Raw genomic sequence first — 18283 nt, forward strand, 5'->3', positions numbered from 1 at the left:
CCAGCCCTCCCCATCCCGGTCAGAGGCTCATCGGGCGACGAAAGAAGTAGGTGACACGGAGGCGGTTGGCCAAGGTTAGGGGGGGTATAATGTGGTTTTTTTTTTTGGGAGAGAGAAACCCCGTTTCGGAAGAAGAAGTTGGGCAAATTTTCTTCTTCTTCTTCAATTTAGTTTATCCTACTATAGGTGGTTTTACCTAGTCAAGCAAACCAACTACCTAGCTACTAGATAGTAGGAGGCGTAGGGTAGGGTACTAGGTAGGTACTTGCGTAGGTAGTCAGTTTTTTCCTTAAATTTTTGCTCTCGTGTAACCTGTCTGGATCTTACATGAGTGGCTTGCTTGTGTCAGAGGTTGAGTACAGGATCTGTCACGTATTACTTTGCTACCTAGTATAGTACAGTGTAGTGTTTGGATCTTGGCTTGCTAAATGCATACCTAGTAGGAGGCAGGTGTATGCAGTTCATGGTCCCGTAAGGCAAGGACAAGGGCTTAACGCAACTATCTATCGGCCGAGGGAGAAATAAAAGGGGGCGAGAGACTGGATTTTTCCTATGATGGGGTTGTTTTTCCCGCCCGAGGTTCTAAAATCTCCGGCGTCCCGCCTCGGTCTCGTCTTGAGTACGGCTTGGCGGGCTGTTCATCCAAGGCTACTACCACTAGTAGGTATGTCCCTACCTAGGTAGTTACTGGCGGTGGAACTAGGACCTGCGGCTCGAACGGAGCATGGCATGGCACGTGTCTCACTCGCTTCAGCCCCAAACTCATCTTCATCAAACATTTTGGCGCGTACGCAATATACTAACCTACCTCCCTACCTCCATACCTCCCTACCTAGCAGGTATACTCACGTGCAGAAAGATATTATGGAGCTTGTCTTCGTACATATGCATGTATGTGTTGGTGCGGGAATGATCTAGAATAGAAGATCTCCGGGATGGATGGATGGAGGAGGCTCTTGGCTAGGAAGGGCGGGAGGGAGGCGTAGATGCTTTTTTGTTACGTTTCAGCGTCGTTGGCCAAGGGCCCGTCGAATAAGGTAGGTGGAAAGAAGCAAGGCGCAACGCAACGGGACGAACATCCATTTTTGTTTGCTTTCTGTAGATGGCGTTCGGCCAGTGGCCGCTTTGGAGCGAAGGTGGCGTCCAGTTGCATGATGACGACCCGGCTTGGGGCTTCGTGGGGGCGGGTGGAAAAGAAGCCAAAGAATCTCATCGAAACGCCTTCTTCTTTTTCTTCTCCATCTCCTCCTCGCCCGTCTCAAGGGGAGTTAGGGAGGAAGTTCATCCTTCCGAAATTATAGGCACCTAAGGTAGGCAGAGAATGTTTTGGCCTGTCTTGAAAGGATGATGGCGGTAAAGTTTGATTTGTAAGTGGCCTGCCTATTCCCACGACCCTAAACATAGGTACGTCGTCTCAGTATCAACCGATTTTGTGTGCGTACGAAATAAGGTATGAATCACAAGGCTGTCGTGCGTGTCATGGGTCAAGGTTTCAAGCTCGTGATGGATCGGCGCGAGCCAAGAAGACGGAAAAGGTTGCCAGTTTGTGCGTGCATGCATGCCGGGTGTAGCACATGCTTTTCATGCAGCATATTTTGACACCCATCCTGAACTAGGAATAACCTAGGTTTAGTTCAAAATCTGGGCGTCGTAGCTACTGACTTAGTAGGTAAGTTGTCAAAGTTCGCTGTAGGCGCTAACCTACCCTCTCGGGAAATAACGTAGAGCCGCTGATGTCGTCCTATGTTAAACCCAGAGCGGGAGTAAGAAAGAGAGAGAGAGAAGGTTTGGGGTACTAGCAAGGTAGGCTGGCGGTTACAACGCATGAGGTTGACACTTCATAATGAAGGATCTGTTCAAGATAGTACATAGATAGCATACTAGGTTAGATGGGTAGGCATGTGAAGTAATCACCAGAAGCTCGCAACAGCTTAATACGAAGTAAGCTTTGCATATATCAATATGGTGACAATGGCGACGATGGGGTCATCTTCCCTCATGCTGGAGTGAGGCTTGCCAGAGATTATTCAAAGACAACAAAGAAGCTCATGGAAGTAAACTCTAGGGCTAGCCCGTAATCTTAACTCAAGCCGTGGCTTAAACCTGACATACTCGCTCGCGTGTTTGATGCCCGAACGAATGACTACACAGGCCGTCGTAATACTGTCTACGTATGTACTATGTAGGGAGAATCAAAAGCGTATGTAGTACTGGCCTACATTAGCATATACATACCTACCTAGTATGAGTCTGTATGACATCCCCTAAGTCGACCAGGGGGGTGGAGAAAGAAAAACTCAGTAAGTTTGTCACTTGAGATTTCGGGCCGCTGAAAAGAGAAAGTATTGACCACCTACTGTCAGTTGCATACATATATACGTACATACACAATAGGTATCGTCTCTTCTTTCGACCCTGGTTGACCATGTCGATTACCGTCTTGACTTCAAAGTCTTCTGCAGCACTGCCCATGCAACCTGCGCTTTTCGGCCGCCAGCCTACCATGTAGATAGATACATGTAGATACAGTACGTAGATGTAGATGTAAATATATGTATTATGTAGGTGTGTAAGTATGGGCGTACACATGTAATTATGTATGCGCGTGGTTCCCCGGAAGTCCGTTCAATTTCCACCACAACGGCCGGCCCAAGTTTGTTGTGAAATCTTCGAGGCCGCAAGTGGGTCTTGACTAAGATTCTGGGCCGGAGACGTTGTCGTAAAACGAAACAAACAATACCTACATACCTACCTACACAGTAGCTTTGTTGCCCGTTCTTTTCTAGTTCTTATCCCTACTATGCGCCGCAAGTGAGATAGATCAGGGATGGGCATACCTCTTTAGTATAGCTGCTGATTGTGTACCTAAACCTAGCCCATCTACCATAGTGCATACCTTACCTACATCCATGCCTGTGTATGTACTTCTATATGTATGTAGATAATGAAGTGTGGTAAGCCGAGTATTTTGGAACTAGTCTGCTCGGAAAGTCTCTAGGCATTGGCGGCTACGAATAAACTAACACTAGTCTACCCGCTGCTGTGCGTTCTCTCGACTCCACCAGTTCCAGCATGAAGATCCATTAGGTCGTAACGGCGAGTCGTAGACTCGTGGAGGCCTGACTTGCTATTCGTACGGCAATGATTACCGGCTCCAAGTGGATGATCCATCAACCCAGGTGTGTGACACCAAACACCTGGCCGATTCAGTTCGCGGCACGGCTTCATTAGTTAGTCACTTGGTTGGGAGGAGTTGGTTACCTGGCCTATGACTCTGACCTGAGAACCGTCCCGATGTAGTTGCATAGTACTTTGTATCTGCACGGGGATGTCTTCGCTCTTAGGTACCATGTAGAATACCATGTAGAACTACCTACATATGTATGCAGCGTTTCTGATATGCCCAGCAGATCTGGCGTATCGCGTGGGCATTTGACTACCTATTCGGTCTCTCTCCCCTCCCTAGGAACTGCCACGGGATCGATATGTTCGAGTGTAGGACTTTGTCCTCTCGAATGAGGAACTAGACCGAACAGCCCCTTATCTAGGAGTCCGGATATGTGTTCATGGAACGTTAGCTGAAGCGAGAATTTCGAATATGGTCCCTTAGCTCGAATTGCTCAATTGGTATACGGTGTAAGCTAGCGGGAGCTTATCCGTATAGAAGTCATTGCTCACGAAGATGATATCCATATCTAAGAAGAGCTAACACCTGAACTACAATAGGTTCGATAGGTACTAGGTAGGTTATTTTTTTTTCTCGCTCGGAAGTAGAAGTCTTGGTATAGCCTCATATTAGTTTTTTATTCCTTTTTTTTTCAGCTCCTCGGAACAAGCAGCAACCTAGAACGAGGCCGATCGGATGATACTATCTCATCCCATGCTATCCCATTTCATCTCACTCTCATAGTATTGTATTGACAGTAGGCAGGGATATGTTGCAGACTCGAAGATGAGACCGGTTCGTACCAATAAGGGGCGAGGAAAGCAAGAAGGTCCAGAGGTGAGGATTTGAAACGTGCCAATCCACTTGTAAGAAATAAAAATGAAAATAAATAACAAAAAAAAAAGAAAAAAAAAAGAGAACACATGAGAATGGAAATGAAAATGGGAATGAAAATAGAAAATAGATAGGCCCATCCATCCATACAATCGATCCATCCACAGTGTGCCCAGGTTGAAATTCTAACCAGTCGGATACGACCAATATGTTTGGCTTTGGTCAATGGGTCTTGGATCGGAAAGCCAAGGATCGTGTTATTGGGGCTGGACTAAAAAAGTCGCGGCCATTCCAAGTTAGTTCGTCTGCAGAGCTAGCGGCGACGCGGTCAAGGTATGATATATCAAGTATCATGTATCATGTGTATGAATCTGTTGCCTCTTTCGATGAATGGAGTCGTTTCAAAAGTCTCCGTATCGATCAGGTAACTCCAATCTCTCTTCAACCCAGATTAGGCGAAGTTTGCGAGAGTTGCGAGACTATATTGGTACGACGGTAATGTATAATACGACGTTGAAATAGCTTAAACTTCAATGTTACATACTACATTCAATGTTGAGATGCTGATTGTGTTTATAATGTTGGTTGAAATATGCCTCCCTCCCTCCTTTGAGTATGTAGTATTCAAAGTTGAACATTGTTACTACATAGTAGTTATCGTTGATATACTACTAATTAGTAGTAGTGCCGGTAACAAATAACTAACATTGAAGTTTGAACATTGAAGAGCCCTAGAGAGAATACTTTGAGGGGTCGAGTCAGGTACCTACATCAGGCTACATGTGCTAGTTAGTAGTAGGCTGGGGCTTAAATTCAGGGGTTAACCACCTCCCTACTATACTAGTGTAGAACTCTTAGAGTGCCCAGGGCCTACATAGTAGGCAATGTACCTGGTAACTATCATTGATTGATCTGCGGAGACTGGAAGCTTCAAATGCTGTAACCTAGTTACATGTATGTACATGTGTAGGTATCTACGGAATTCATGATGCATGTAGGTATGTAGTACATAGTACCTTGTACTTGCTACCATGTACCTGAAGAGAGGCTGAAGCCCCAATTGGCAATTGCAACTTGGATAAAAAGCCCCTGGAGGGGATCTCGGAACACGGGTGGCCTGGTTAGCACTCCCGGTCAAGATACACAACCCATCGCTGATTGGTCCTTTTCCGTCTCGTCTTCCCCATTTAGGAATTATAAGGCTTATGTACCTAGGTACTGTGTACGATAAAACGTGGAGTTCACCAGCACAAGGGGAATTGACTACCAACCTGGTATGTAGCATTATGCCTCTTATTGATTTTCTTTCTTTTCGAGTTGCAGCTGGCGTCTTCAGCCGCAAAAAGGTAATACATCCGTACTGCATACTAGTATGATACTACAAAACCTACGTACTTAGTTACCCAGGTACATAACGGAAGGTATTTCGATATATCGATGCAGATATATGCAGAGATACACGCAGATATATATATATGCAGATAATAGGTAAATTATCCCTAAGGATACCCAACAAATGCATTCGTGGATGCATATGCACTTGTCTATTGTCTTGAAAAGGCATGTATAAATATATCTAGATACATATCTAGTTACCTAGATAGCTAATGTCCTAGCTACCTAGGTTAGTAATGTCCTGTAGTTTGTGGTCACACAGCTATAAAGTGGCTGATGCTGTGTATGTAGGCATACGGCAAATATAATATGTATGTAGGTAGGTATTCAATCAATATCGAGCCTGTGCTTCGTATCCAATGCCGCCGCTGTATGACGGAATTCGCATTTGCCTGCGAAATAAATTCCCGGGTCTCACAGGTAGCAAAGCGATTGGTAATGCTTATGTGGTTCCATCATATATCACCAAAGATCGAAGCAGCGGCCCATACGAGCAGCAATATTTACGAGGTCGCCGCATACGTACTTGTATATACCTATGTAGTATAGTAGATTGGTTACACGCTGCACCACATCATTCGTACTCGTGCAGACAAATTGGCTTCAATGTACTATAGTTAGTATAAGATTATGTTAGATTATCGCATTTGCGGGAGAGAATTGGTCACTTTACGAATGGGCTTGGCTGCTAATAATGTGTTACCATCTCAGGTAATGTCGAATGACCGACGCTTCGTGAGGCTCACGATGATTGCGCTAGATGTCGTGTCCATCGCCAGCCACTACATACTAACCTACTTAGAATATGGATGTAGCTGAGATATCAACCCAATGGAGATGCTACATGTTGTGTACTACCAGGGTCCGTTCGGTTGTGGCGTTAAACCGGGAGTCGCTAATGTTCATTCAATGTTGAACATTGAATGTTGATATCATATGTGTCGCCGAGTACATTATGTACCATTTCCGTTTAGCATATGGGAGGCAAGGGTATTGCTTGTATGTAGGACAAGAAGAAAAAAAAAAGCCACCAAGTTTTCAATGACGACGATAAAACGTACGGTGTGTGTAGTTGATTGAGATTCAATATTTCTTTTTAGAGAATTACCTCAGGTCGTTCGTTACGGTGTAAAGTTCCAAGTTAACAGCTGTAAAGGGGATTTGAAGATATCCATAGTGTATGCAAATATGGAGTACGAAGTACTTTCCCTCTTTAATTCAATGTTCAATGTTGATGTTGTTCTGTTCTGCCCCTCCTTTTAACTCCGCAACCCCTCCTGTGGATTAGCCTCCACCACTCATATCTCTTGCAATTCTTGTTGCCTTTCCCCATTTTGACTTAATAGTCGACCTCGGCGGTCAGAATCCGAAACACTGCCCTAAGTAGTTAAGTACATGCCGACGGATGTTTCAGGAGGTTAAGAAGGGAGAAAGGGGGAAAAGGAGAAAAGGAGAAATATTTTGTTACTGTTATAGGTCAGTAAGTTACCTACCTTTCATTGCATTCGCAAGTCAGATCTAGATGAGGTAGTTTTTTATTATTCCACAGTCCAATTCGAGCCCGGCAGAAGTGACTTGAAATAGTGACAAGCAATTTATATTATACCAGCCCTGGAAATACATATACCTACACCTACATACACTATGATAGTAGTACCCTACTTGGTATGTGACGGGTCACGGAAGTTATTACTGCTACCCTAGATACCTTATTGCAGGCGTCCTTCAATTCCCCGAACCCCCAGTTTTCCGCCTTAGTTGAAACGTCTAAACATAAGAGATCTACTTGCCTAATCGAGCTTATTTTGAAACATTGGCTGACAAGGGCTGCGAGAAGGCGAAACCATGCAATGGCCGGGGTTTATAGCATGGGCTAATAACTCCAAACTCGGTATAGTACTACCTTTTTTTTTTGGTGCTGAATCGTAACATTGAAAACTACTGGGCAGTGGACACTGGAAAGCTTCCAGGTTCCAAGTTTATACACATACATCGTACATAGAGTAGTATTATGTAGATGTTGGCATGTATTTACTCACGTACAGTATCTGCCAAGTTCCCATATTGTTTTTAAATCCGTGATCAAGCTTTTCGGTCCCGAGACACGACGTTCCTACGATGCCAAATTAAAAAAAAAAAAAAAAAAGCTCTCTATCAGGACTGAATCCCAAGCCAGATCCCGAGGCAAGGGACGAACAAAATTGTAGCCGCAAGCCCAAAGTATACCGGTATGTAATGCGTACGAGCCTATGTATGAGCTTATGAGCCTATGGACCTATGAGGATGTAGGAGGTATTACTGTTGTTCGTATTTTACCTACATCCATATGTAGTAGTTACCCAACCAGCTGCCAACCTAGTGTACACCGGCCTGGGTATAACGCTGATCATCCAAAGAGGAAGTCAGCTGCCAAGATTCTAGGATTGTTTGTCTCCGTTGCGCGCGCGCGTTTTCGACTTGTTGCGAGATCGGGAATATTTACAGCTTACACTGTTCGAAGCTTACAAGCCGGGTTACAGGACAAAAGCCGCGCCCCTTGCTCTAAGAATAATGAGGGAAAAACCCCGCCATTTCGCATAACTGCCTAACTATGTACTTGCTTCTTCCTTGCCTGCCTATCTACATAGTAGTATGGTAGTACTCCTCAAGACTACTACTTTATGTAGATATATGTGGTACATGTAGGTGGCTCAGTAGGTACAGACCTATGTATATAGGGGTACGTCAGCTAACTACCTATAAGTACCTATGCCTGTACCTGGTAATCAGGTATGTAGTGTATGTAGGTAACCATGATACCTTCGTACGTAGCACTTAGAGCTTTATTACATAATATATGCGTAGAGCATTGCAACGGAATCGCAACATTTCTTACTACCTGCATGCGAGTATGTATTTATCCTCATAACCTAATAGCTAATGTACCTAAGGCAGGTTACATTGCACAAAAGTCCCAAACTGCGCACATAACCTTGATGCAGTGGAGTGGCATTCAATGTTGAATCTCGTTGCATACTCGCCCGCCTACCTTGCCTTTACACTATTTTCCGTCGAGTCATTCAATGTTCTCCTGGCGCGGAACTACATACTAATTATCATACATATCTATACATGTTATATGTATAATTATGCAAATAGTAGGTAGATGGAGTAACTCCTTACACGCATGTGTGCATGTACTAACATGAGTTGAACAAGAGTGGAATCCATTCGTACCTAACAACATTTGAAGCGCACAGTACAGAATACATACTTTTCATCTTATTAAGAACATCGAAGACCTTCAATGTTCTTCGTACAGCCACAACACGCACCCACCCACACAAACAACTTTATCCACTTCCACTTCCACTTCCTATGTACAATCAATGATACTGTCTACATACACTTACACCAACCCCTAGTAACCATGTAAGCTACAGATATCTGCTACTTGGGTACAACAAATAGTTACTTAGGTACATAAAGTACATGCAATTACTCCTTTCCATCTCTCCTCTGCATGACTCGAGAGGATCCATCTCGACTCCGGCTAGGCGAGCGACCACGTCCATGCCGGGTATGCTGCTCAGCCCACAATACCAAACTACACTACACTACGATGTTCAAACATTGAATTCTGTTAGATAACTAACTACCTAGGTATGTACATGCCTACCTACAATGCTAGGCGTGTACCAGGTAGAGGTAGGTATGCTTGTAGTCAGGTACTTATAGATGTCCCATGTAGGCCTCGAGCGAGAACCTCCACTTTTCAGCTTGCTAACGCTGCTGATGTCTACCTTAGTTCGGTATAAACGGTATAAGCGAGTGCTTTAAGTCGTAAGTACTTGCCCCTTTCAAACTTATCATACATATTTTAGTACCAACCGTCTTTGCCGATTCCCCCCTAACCTACCTACATACATACCTACATATGTACATGCCTACTGCCTACATGAACATGCCTTACGTACAGGCTTAGCACATACAATCTCTTACATATGTAATAACTGCTTACATACATACCCTATACGCATTCCTATATCCATATATGTAGGTAGTACATCCCTAACTTACCTGGCTACATATACATATACGTATTCGATAGGAGCCTCGTACATACGCACGTATGTATTGCCTATCCGTACGTCCTATCTGCCTACATACTGTAGGTAGATAGATACATTGATCCTAGATTTACTTACCTGCCTAGCAAGAGAAAAAAAAAGAACACTTACAAAGCACGAAGAGTAAAAAAAGAAAAGAGAAAAAAAAAACAACCAAAAACAAAGAAGATCGTCCGGGTTCTAGATCTCTTCGCGAGAATTTCTCCTTCTCCATCCTATCCCAAGTCTCGAACTCTTTTGACACGTCTGACAACAGAGGAGTGTCTATTTATTAGTTTTCGTCCCATCTGCCCACATATGCGCCGTGCGGTCTTCTCTGGAACTCCACTTCAATCCATCCACTCTCACCCTCTAGCTATTACCTAGTCAAGCAAGCATCATACTTAGGCAAGCTAAGTACTAGGTAACCGCTTTGCCAATACCTGCACGCCCCCCACACTCGTTGATTCGTTCGTCACTCTTGCATCCTCCTTGACATTCTTTTTCCGACGTCGAGGGATCGACCCTGCATGGCAAGTCTACCACCCCCGGCCCTTTCCTGTGCTTCCTTCGAGACTCGAGTTCGAAACGGGGTAGGTTAGTCTCTGCTATGTATTCACTAGTACTAGAAAAGGGGTCCTGCGGCGAAAAGAGACCGCACTAGCCCTATACACACGCCATCCCAAGGTCGGTCTAGAAACAGAAAACCCTACCCTTCCATGAAGGACAGGCCCCTTCAACCCTAGGAATAAATAAACGGGGAGCAGGGACAGGCCGAGTTGATCTGATCTGTATTCAATAACTTGATCAGCCTCGTCATTGCAGTGGCGTGAAAAGAAGGCTTCCCCTCCCTCCTCTACTCCTCCTCCCAGTCACGCCTCACCTCACCTCACTTCAGCCACTCTTCTACATCAACTTCAAGCTAACATTACATAGCCGGATCTTTGACACGCGAGCTTGTTTACTAAAAAACTTCTCACCTTGTCTACCTACCTACTTACTTACCTTACCCTACCTGATCATCTTATTATATTCCCTGAAACTGACGGCTTTGACTAACCATGTCCATACGACGCTCTCCTTGATAGTGAGTGCTTGCCTCTGATTCGAACAATTCTCACCACCGCTCGTGTGAATCGGACTACTGGACTAGACTACTCGGACCAGTTCCCTTAGCTTTTTTTCCATAGCCATTCCCTTGGTATCCGGTCTGGTACGATTCGTTCTTGTGTGAAAATCTCCCAGATACATACCTACATACCTACCTACCTACCTATTACATTCAGATAAGCCAGGCACCTCGTTTTTTTCTCCACACCTAGAACGACCTCTACTTTCCGCTTTGGGCATTGCCTAAATTGGCTTCAAGTGGTAGAATCTATCTATCAACTCTCACATTGCCGTCCCGTTCCAAGATCTCCCCTACTTAGTTTACTTGGTCCTTCCCGAGACTTGGAGCTACTTTGGGCACCGATCCTCCTAAACGTCTAGGATTCCCTCAACCGCATTTGTGTCGGCGCATGTCCAGTTGCAACGTCCAAAATACAACGCAACTACAACCACAACTTCACCCCCCTCGTTTAATCCTTTAGAACTGTTACCCATGTGTTTAGCACCGATCTTCAAATGAGGCTGGGCTTTAGGATCCAAAAGTTCCATAAGCCCCGATTGTATCCTATCCCTTGTCTACTAAGCTGGCCGCCCTCTCCAGCTTTCTTATGCAAAGGTTATTCATCACCTCTTATTAGTTTCCATATACACTATCACGTCTAGTTATTGCTTCCCTTCTACCACTCTCAGCATGCTTCTCCGTGTCACTGTCTAGTCCCTTTTCACGTCTGCTATCGAGATGATGCTCACAGCCAAGCAGCCAGTTCATCACGGGTATCGGCCTGTCCATGACCTTCCGACGCCGCCTCGATCCTCGCCCCCCTTGAGTGTCCAGGACTCTTTGCAGAAATCATTTCTTGCTCTTCCACAAAAGCAGAGCCCAACTACCAAGCCCATGTCAGCACCTCATCGTGGCCTGCCTCCCCCGGCAGCCATGACCTTACCTCAACCTCCATCTCAAGTTCCTGGTCCTCCTCATCCACCCCCTTCAGGGCCATCTTTACATTCACAGGGAGCACCAATTCCCTCTCCGCATAGTCAAGCACTCGGCGTATTACCACCACCACCTCAGCAACACCAAGGTTCCGAAGAGCCCTTGAGGAGTTGGCTGATAGCCAAGGCCGAAGAGGAGAGGAGAAAACAGGAAGAGGAGAGGACGCGGCAGGAGTCATTGCGCCTCGAACAAAGAAGGTTAGAATACGATATGCTACGAACTTCTCTGGACAGAGGCATCCCGCCACCTATGGTGCCCGTGGTTTTCGCTGGTATGAGCGGTGGAGCACTTCCACAAGCCATACTCGAATGGGCGCAACAGTACTTGGTCCCGCAGCAACAGGTACATTCAGGACAGATCTTGCCAGCACAGGGAGGGGTATCACCAGATAACCGCAGAGAATCTCAGCAATATGGAGGACAACCATACAGTGGAATCCCGTCCACACCAGGATCGGCAGCAGGACCGGGTGCCCAGGCAAGTTTTGTTTCTTATCAGGGGCCTAGTTCGCCTCCGAGACAAAGGGCGCATACATTGAGCATGGGTAGCGCTGTGGGAAGACCTCTGGGAGGTTCTGCTCTTCCTCGATTAAGTACAGGCGAAGGAGCCGCCGGGCCGGCCGGCCTTCCTCACCCAGCGCATGCATTAGCGCAACAGTCAGCTACCGCGCCGCAATCAGATACACAGTCGCCCTCGATATACTTTCACCATTGGCAACCACCGACCACTCAAGGAGGCTCTCATCAGCCAGGAACGCCTTCTGGTTTGTCCAAATCCAAACCGAGCAAGCACAATCTTGTTTAACTAATGTTGGCCTTCGGTAAATAGGGGAATCGCCCAAGAAACGAAAAGCCACAGGCCCACAGCAAGCAGCACCTCCACCGAGCCAAACGCGGTTTCGATCTCCGTCTTTCGGGCAGCACGTCGGGCCGTCGACCTTGTCGAATCCTCCACCAGGGCGCCGAAGAGGTCATTCCCGACAAAGGAGCGATATCTCGTCCTATCGACCGGCGGGGCGCGGCCGAATTGAAGGGTTTGGGCCACACCGAGGACTTTCGCCCAGCCTTGGCGTATCGAGGGAGGCCGGTGTGGGTGAATTAGCGCATCCTCGAAGTAGCGCTCACTCGGTTTCGTCGTTATTATCAGATCAGCCGTCGCCACGATACGTATCGGAAATGAGGTCACAGCAGGAGGCGGAAAGACGAAATTCGCCGACAACATCGGATGATAGATCGCGTGGTGGAGTAACTGGGGTAGGACCAGCCGCAGGTGCTCCTAGTTCCGGGCGAGAAAATGATTAAAATGGAGATGGATATATTTTATCATGTTGATGATATCGGCGCGTATTTCAGCCTTTTGAGTCCGGATCTTTTCCAACCATGGTCTTTGCCAAGTTCTCGAAATGAGGATCAATCTTACGACAAACAAAAAAAAACCACAAACAGGCATGATTATCCTGGACGTAAAAACGGGACATGATAATTTCATAAGCGAGAGGGGGGTTTTATGGATTTGATTATCCCCCCCAAATAGGCCGCTACGATGGTCTCGGCTGAACAAGAAAGCGGTTGCGCCATGCCAAAGTTCCGGACAGCCAGTATTAACAGCCGCATCATAAGATTCGATTTACGACGACCGTCTTCAAAAAATTCACTGTAACTAATAGCTCTCGTCTGTACTAAAAACACAAATCATCTATCTGCATACACCGGGGAAGTTGACGGTTTAAAAGCATTCTACAGGGCGGAGAAATGGGCTCGGGAAAGAGGAACAGGAGTTTCTGGGCACCGGACTTTTATTATCATTATCATCATCATTGTTATTTCTTCTATCATTTGGGAAATACGCATATGAGCCTTGTATATTACAATAGATACCTTGTGAAAAAGGGAGGATGAGGAAGGGCGTCTAAAGTCGGGGACCAGACCTGGAGCTAGTCACGCAGTGTATTATAACATATACAATATATACCTACCCTAGGTACCTCATATATATATATATATATAGCCGGGCTGAGCAAGATGAATATCGAAGTCGTGTGGTGAATTTGGTGTTATTGTGAGTATTTCGACAATTATGATACCTAGTAGCTCACATCCATTCCCGAACTCTACATACCCTAAGCCTCTCGTATTTCGATTTGTACCTTTATTATTACCTACCTAGGTAGTTATTATGATGGTGAATTAATGTCGCGACACAATTGGTTGGTCAGTACTTGGATCGTCATCGGAGATTTAATGGCTTCCAGTCTATAGCCCCCTTTTTAAGTAACACGGGAAAGGGTACATAACCTATATGTACCTAAGTGACCAGGTTAGTATTTCAATTAGCACGACAGTCCGCAGCCCGTCGGGAAGATAAAGAGGCTGCTTAATATAGGCTCTTCTACGTCGCACAGCAGATACGTGCTACGGAGACAAGAATAATACTTAAGGCTACTGGGGGGGGGGGGGGAAGAAAAAAGAGGCGAGCGAGTAAAGGGGTTCCGATGGTAATAGTACCTAGGTTAGGTAGGTATGATATCAAAAAAAGAAGAAAGGGCAATTTGTAAATACCCGCGCGCCAGACGGCTAAGTGAGCCAGGTTTAAAGATTTCCATCCAATTCATTGATTCGCGCCCACACACGCGCTCCAGCCGCTTAATCCTCGTCAATCGATCCAACAACGACCGAACATCCAACCGCGATCTTTTTTTTTCTCTCTTTTAGTTAGATAGGTATTCTTGTATCCAATATTATGAGCATACGTATGTGGAGAGAGAGGTACGATATCGAACAAAGTAAGTATTGCCTTTTTATGTGTGTGTGTGTGCGTGTGTGCTATGGGACGAGAACTACGGTCTAAGGACTGGACATGGGATGACGGAAAAACCGGCAGCTTGGAGAAAGACCAAGTGCAGGACCAAGTGAATGCCTACCTAGGTAGGTAGTAGAACAACTCGTGGGCCAAGGGCCACCTACCTAGGGTAACCTACCCGTAGGGCTGTCACTTCATGTTGACACGGCATTAACATTGAGTGTCCAATTCTATGATAGAGGCTTTTGGATCGAAAAACAAAAGCCCCAAGCGAGCACGACATTCGCAGTGCCGAGCTTAAAAAGCCTTCATGCATCTATCTTACCTACCTACCTACATACATCAACAGGACATCCATCCCCCAAAAAACGCATCCCCAACACGAGGGATCCTTGAGCTATGTAGGAGCTAGGATCAGCTAGTTCTTACTACCTACCTACCTACCTACCTGCAGCGCTACAGTACCTACATGCCATGCCATGCCGTAGGCATTCTCGACACGGTGGGTGGGGGTGATGCCCATATAGGGGGGAAGGGAAAGGGAAGGGGAGGAAAAGTCTTGGACTAAACGCGGACTCGCATTCCAAATCATACGAGTCTACCGTGGTCTGCCTTCCCTTTCTCCCTCTCTGTAGCCATCGCGATGTTTATTGTTTGTTTACCTGCCGGCGCCGCGCCCTCTCTCGGTATAAGCAGCATGCTGTGAGGTAGAAGCATACCTACGCGAAATGCATGATGACTTGCAGTAGCGCTCCCCCCCTTATAATTAATTCCATGACGAGGGAGACGAGAACGGGTACATAGCTCAGGCAGGAGGCGCCCGCTGTCGCAGATCCGGGCCTCTTTTGGGGCGCGAGATGCCTGAATCCTTCGAACTAAATCGAGTTTTAATTCCTTGTCTACCTTAGGTAGGTACCTGTATATTAATTATAGCGGCGGCCGTGGTAGTGGCTATAGAAACCTATAAATCATATTATCATTGGAATCATGTACTTATATACAATATATACGGTATATACCTACACATACGTACCTATCTATCTACATGCCTATGGCTGGGAATACCTAGGTATCTAGTAGGTATCGCAAAGAGGCGCCCGAAACCTCACTCTGCATCAGTCTAATTACCAGGTAAGCTTACTTACCTACCTACCTAGCTGCCGGGCCAAAAGCTTACGATGGGGAAGAAGGTGGTATTCCTGTATCCTTCGACGACGCGCAAGCTCTTTCTGCGGTAGTTAAGGAGGAAAGCCCCGATATGCCCTCCCTCCCTACCTCCCTCCATCTCATCCCATCCCTCGCTCCCAAAACCACAGCTTTCACCGAGGAAAAAAAAATACCGGTTTGCGTATTTATGTCTGCCTCTCTGGTGTTTCCGGTAGGGCCGGACATAACTTGCGCGTTCTGGGTAACAGTAAGGGAAGGGGGGCCAAGGCAGGGCAAGGCAAAGCAGGGCGTTTCGTTCCTTTCTTTTCCGCTGTTACTGTTACCCAACGTTCGAAAGCAAAAGGCGAACCGATGGTTGGCCTGGCTAGGTAAACTAGGCTGGCCGGTTGGTTGGTCGGCGGGTTTGGGTTGGCTACCTATGTAAGTTGGTTGGTTGGTCGATCGGTCGGTCGGTTGAGACGTCGCTGCGTCCTGAGTGGACGAGACGAACCGGGACGCGACGCGACCACAAAATGCGGCCCGGTCCCCTCTATTATCCCCTCCTTCAAGTTCTCCCTATCTTTTATTTTTTTCCCTGTTGTTTTTTTTGTTCTCCATGGCCTTTGCTTTGTCACTGCTTGCTGCTAGTAGCTACTGCGGCTTACTTTTCCTCCCCACACCTCCCCATCCCTATCCTTATCCCTATCCTCATCCCCATGTGTGTATTCCCCTTCCCCCCCCATTCACCAGAAAACCACGCAGTGTCCCAGATGCGAAGTGCTGCGCTGCGCTGCAACCTTGTGGCGGCATGGGACGCTGCGCTGACTGCATGCGTGCGTAGGTACCTATGTACCTAGTGTATGTTGTGTAGAGCGCAACAAGCAGCAGTCCATCCAAAACGACTCTAGCTTCGACAGGTAAGAAAACCAGTCGATGAAGAGGGTAACGCTACCTAGTGTGTAGGCGCGACGCCTCATAGGTGCAGAGGGAAGAGCCAAGCTTTCCTTTCTTTTCCCCTACCTACCTACCATTTGTTCCCTGCTTTTTTTTTCTTTCTTCTTCTTCTTCTTCTTCTCCGCACGCCGCTTAATAAGAATAATAATATCTCTGAAACACAAGAATACATGATTTCGAATGCGACGCTACTGTATGTAGATACCTGGTAGAGTTGCGTTGGGTAGGTTGTCTACTTTACTTGAGACAGGCACACACGCGACAGTAACAGCCTTTACCACTGGCCGGTACTAACCTACTTGGCTGCATGTGGTAGTGCCTTTACAAGCATACATACATACATGCCAAGGTACTACACTATATACTAGGCATCTAGGGAGGGAGGTATGAAAGGATGGAAGGATAGGTATACTTATTTGGCCAATTTCCGAGCAGCAGGCAGCATCGTCGTAGTTGCATATGAAGGTGCCTAGAAAATAATGTACCTGTGTAGGCCAGATGGTTAGTTACTAAGTTAGTTAGTAGGTAGGGACCTAGGTAAGGCAGAACAGAGCAAGGCAAAGCAAGGCAAAGCAAGGCAAAGAAGAGGGGAAATGGCAGACTTGGGTTCAAGGCCGGGCGGGCGACACAAGCAGGTGGTGAAGTGACTCATTTCGATCAACGGCGGTGCGTCAATACTGCGACAGTTCTTTCCGATGGCAGATCGGAACATTTTCAGCTAAGGGGGGCTGGTTGGCTCGTCCAGTTCTTGCGTGATACTATCACCGAGATCGTCGCCGAGAGAGAGAGAGAGAGAGAGAGAGCGAGGCTTACTTGCGTGGGCTATGGATGCATTAGGAAATTGCCTGCCTACAATATACGAGTCTTCGCCCCACGATGTGTTATCGTTGTTTATTGTTTATTATTTATTGTTTCAGGCGTTTGTTGTTGTTGTTGTTGTTGTGGTGGTGGTGGTGGTGGTGGTGGTGGTGGTGGTAATGGTGGCTACTCGTCGTCGTCCTCGGGCTTGTATGTAGGCAATTCTACAGCCAGCCGATGAAGGAGGATCCGACGCTGGTTCGTCGCAGCTCGGGACTGGACATTGCCGGCTCACTCAGCTGAGGGAACCTTCAATCCTTTTTGCCTGATCTGGCACCATACGCATTTCCCAATCGGGGGGAACCTCCTGGATGTCGATGTCGAGATTACATACCTTACCTGGTAGGAAGGCAAGAGACAGGGCAGCCACATGCGTACCTCCCCATCGCATGACGATCCAGCAACGCGAACCCGGTAATTTCGATCGAACCTGTCTGTTTTTTCGTCTGCTGTGCCGCGCCAGGGATCTTTTGAGGAATCGCGTGTGAGAAAAGTAGAAAGTAGACAGGTACAAAGGAGCGGGATCCTTCTTCACCATCCCCCCCTCTTTCTCTTCCAGGAACAGAAACACAGTTTCGGACAACGTCAGCCGAATCCTTCGTGAGCCTTATCATGAATAAAGAACCCAAATCCAATTTGAAAACAACAAGACGAAGGTTAATCGGTTTCACTGCTGCCTAGGTACTTAACTATGGAATCTTGGTCTGTTGTCTTAGTCCAATGATTCCATACATAGGTACAATTCCTTCCTTCCCTCCCCCCTCCCCTTTTCCATCTCGTCTTGCGACGAGCTCTTCGTCTCAACCTAGGGGATCCTCATGTATTCAGCTACTTACCTCACCTACCTACCTTAGCACCTACCTTAGTCTACGAAATGCGGTTGCAATTCCGAAAGATCAGCGGGTTCCATAGAAAAAATGCAGAGTGATATATGCCCGT

The 18283-nt window shown here is 46.6% G+C and overlaps 2 protein-coding genes across 2 annotated transcripts; one reads left to right on the forward strand and one right to left on the reverse strand.

The window, feature by feature from the left end:
- Positions 1-7451: 7451 nt before the first annotated feature.
- On the reverse strand, positions 7452-7888 carry GGS25DRAFT_172874 (uncharacterized protein). Its single transcript, XM_049256576.1, has 2 exons — positions 7716-7888; positions 7452-7642 (listed from the first exon to the last, which is right to left on the reverse strand). The coding sequence occupies exons 1-2, from the start codon at positions 7783-7785 to the stop codon at positions 7509-7511; spliced, it is 204 nt and encodes a 67-aa protein (XP_049118694.1). The 5' UTR covers positions 7786-7888; the 3' UTR covers positions 7452-7508.
- Positions 7889-11332: 3444 nt separating this feature from the next.
- On the forward strand, positions 11333-13629 carry GGS25DRAFT_529869 (uncharacterized protein; the record flags this gene model as incomplete). The annotated part of the gene is made up of 2 exons (XM_049265324.1): positions 11333-12350; positions 12416-13629. 2 exons carry the CDS (start codon positions 11333-11335, stop codon positions 12886-12888), a joined length of 1491 nt encoding a protein of 496 aa, XP_049118695.1. The 3' UTR covers positions 12889-13629.
- Between the last annotated feature and the right edge of the window lie 4654 nt (positions 13630-18283).

This window comes from Hypoxylon fragiforme (assembly GCF_022984875.1).
Source record: "Hypoxylon fragiforme strain CBS 206.31 chromosome Unknown GGS25scaffold_3, whole genome shotgun sequence".
Lineage (NCBI taxonomy): Eukaryota > Fungi > Ascomycota > Sordariomycetes > Xylariales > Hypoxylaceae > Hypoxylon > Hypoxylon fragiforme.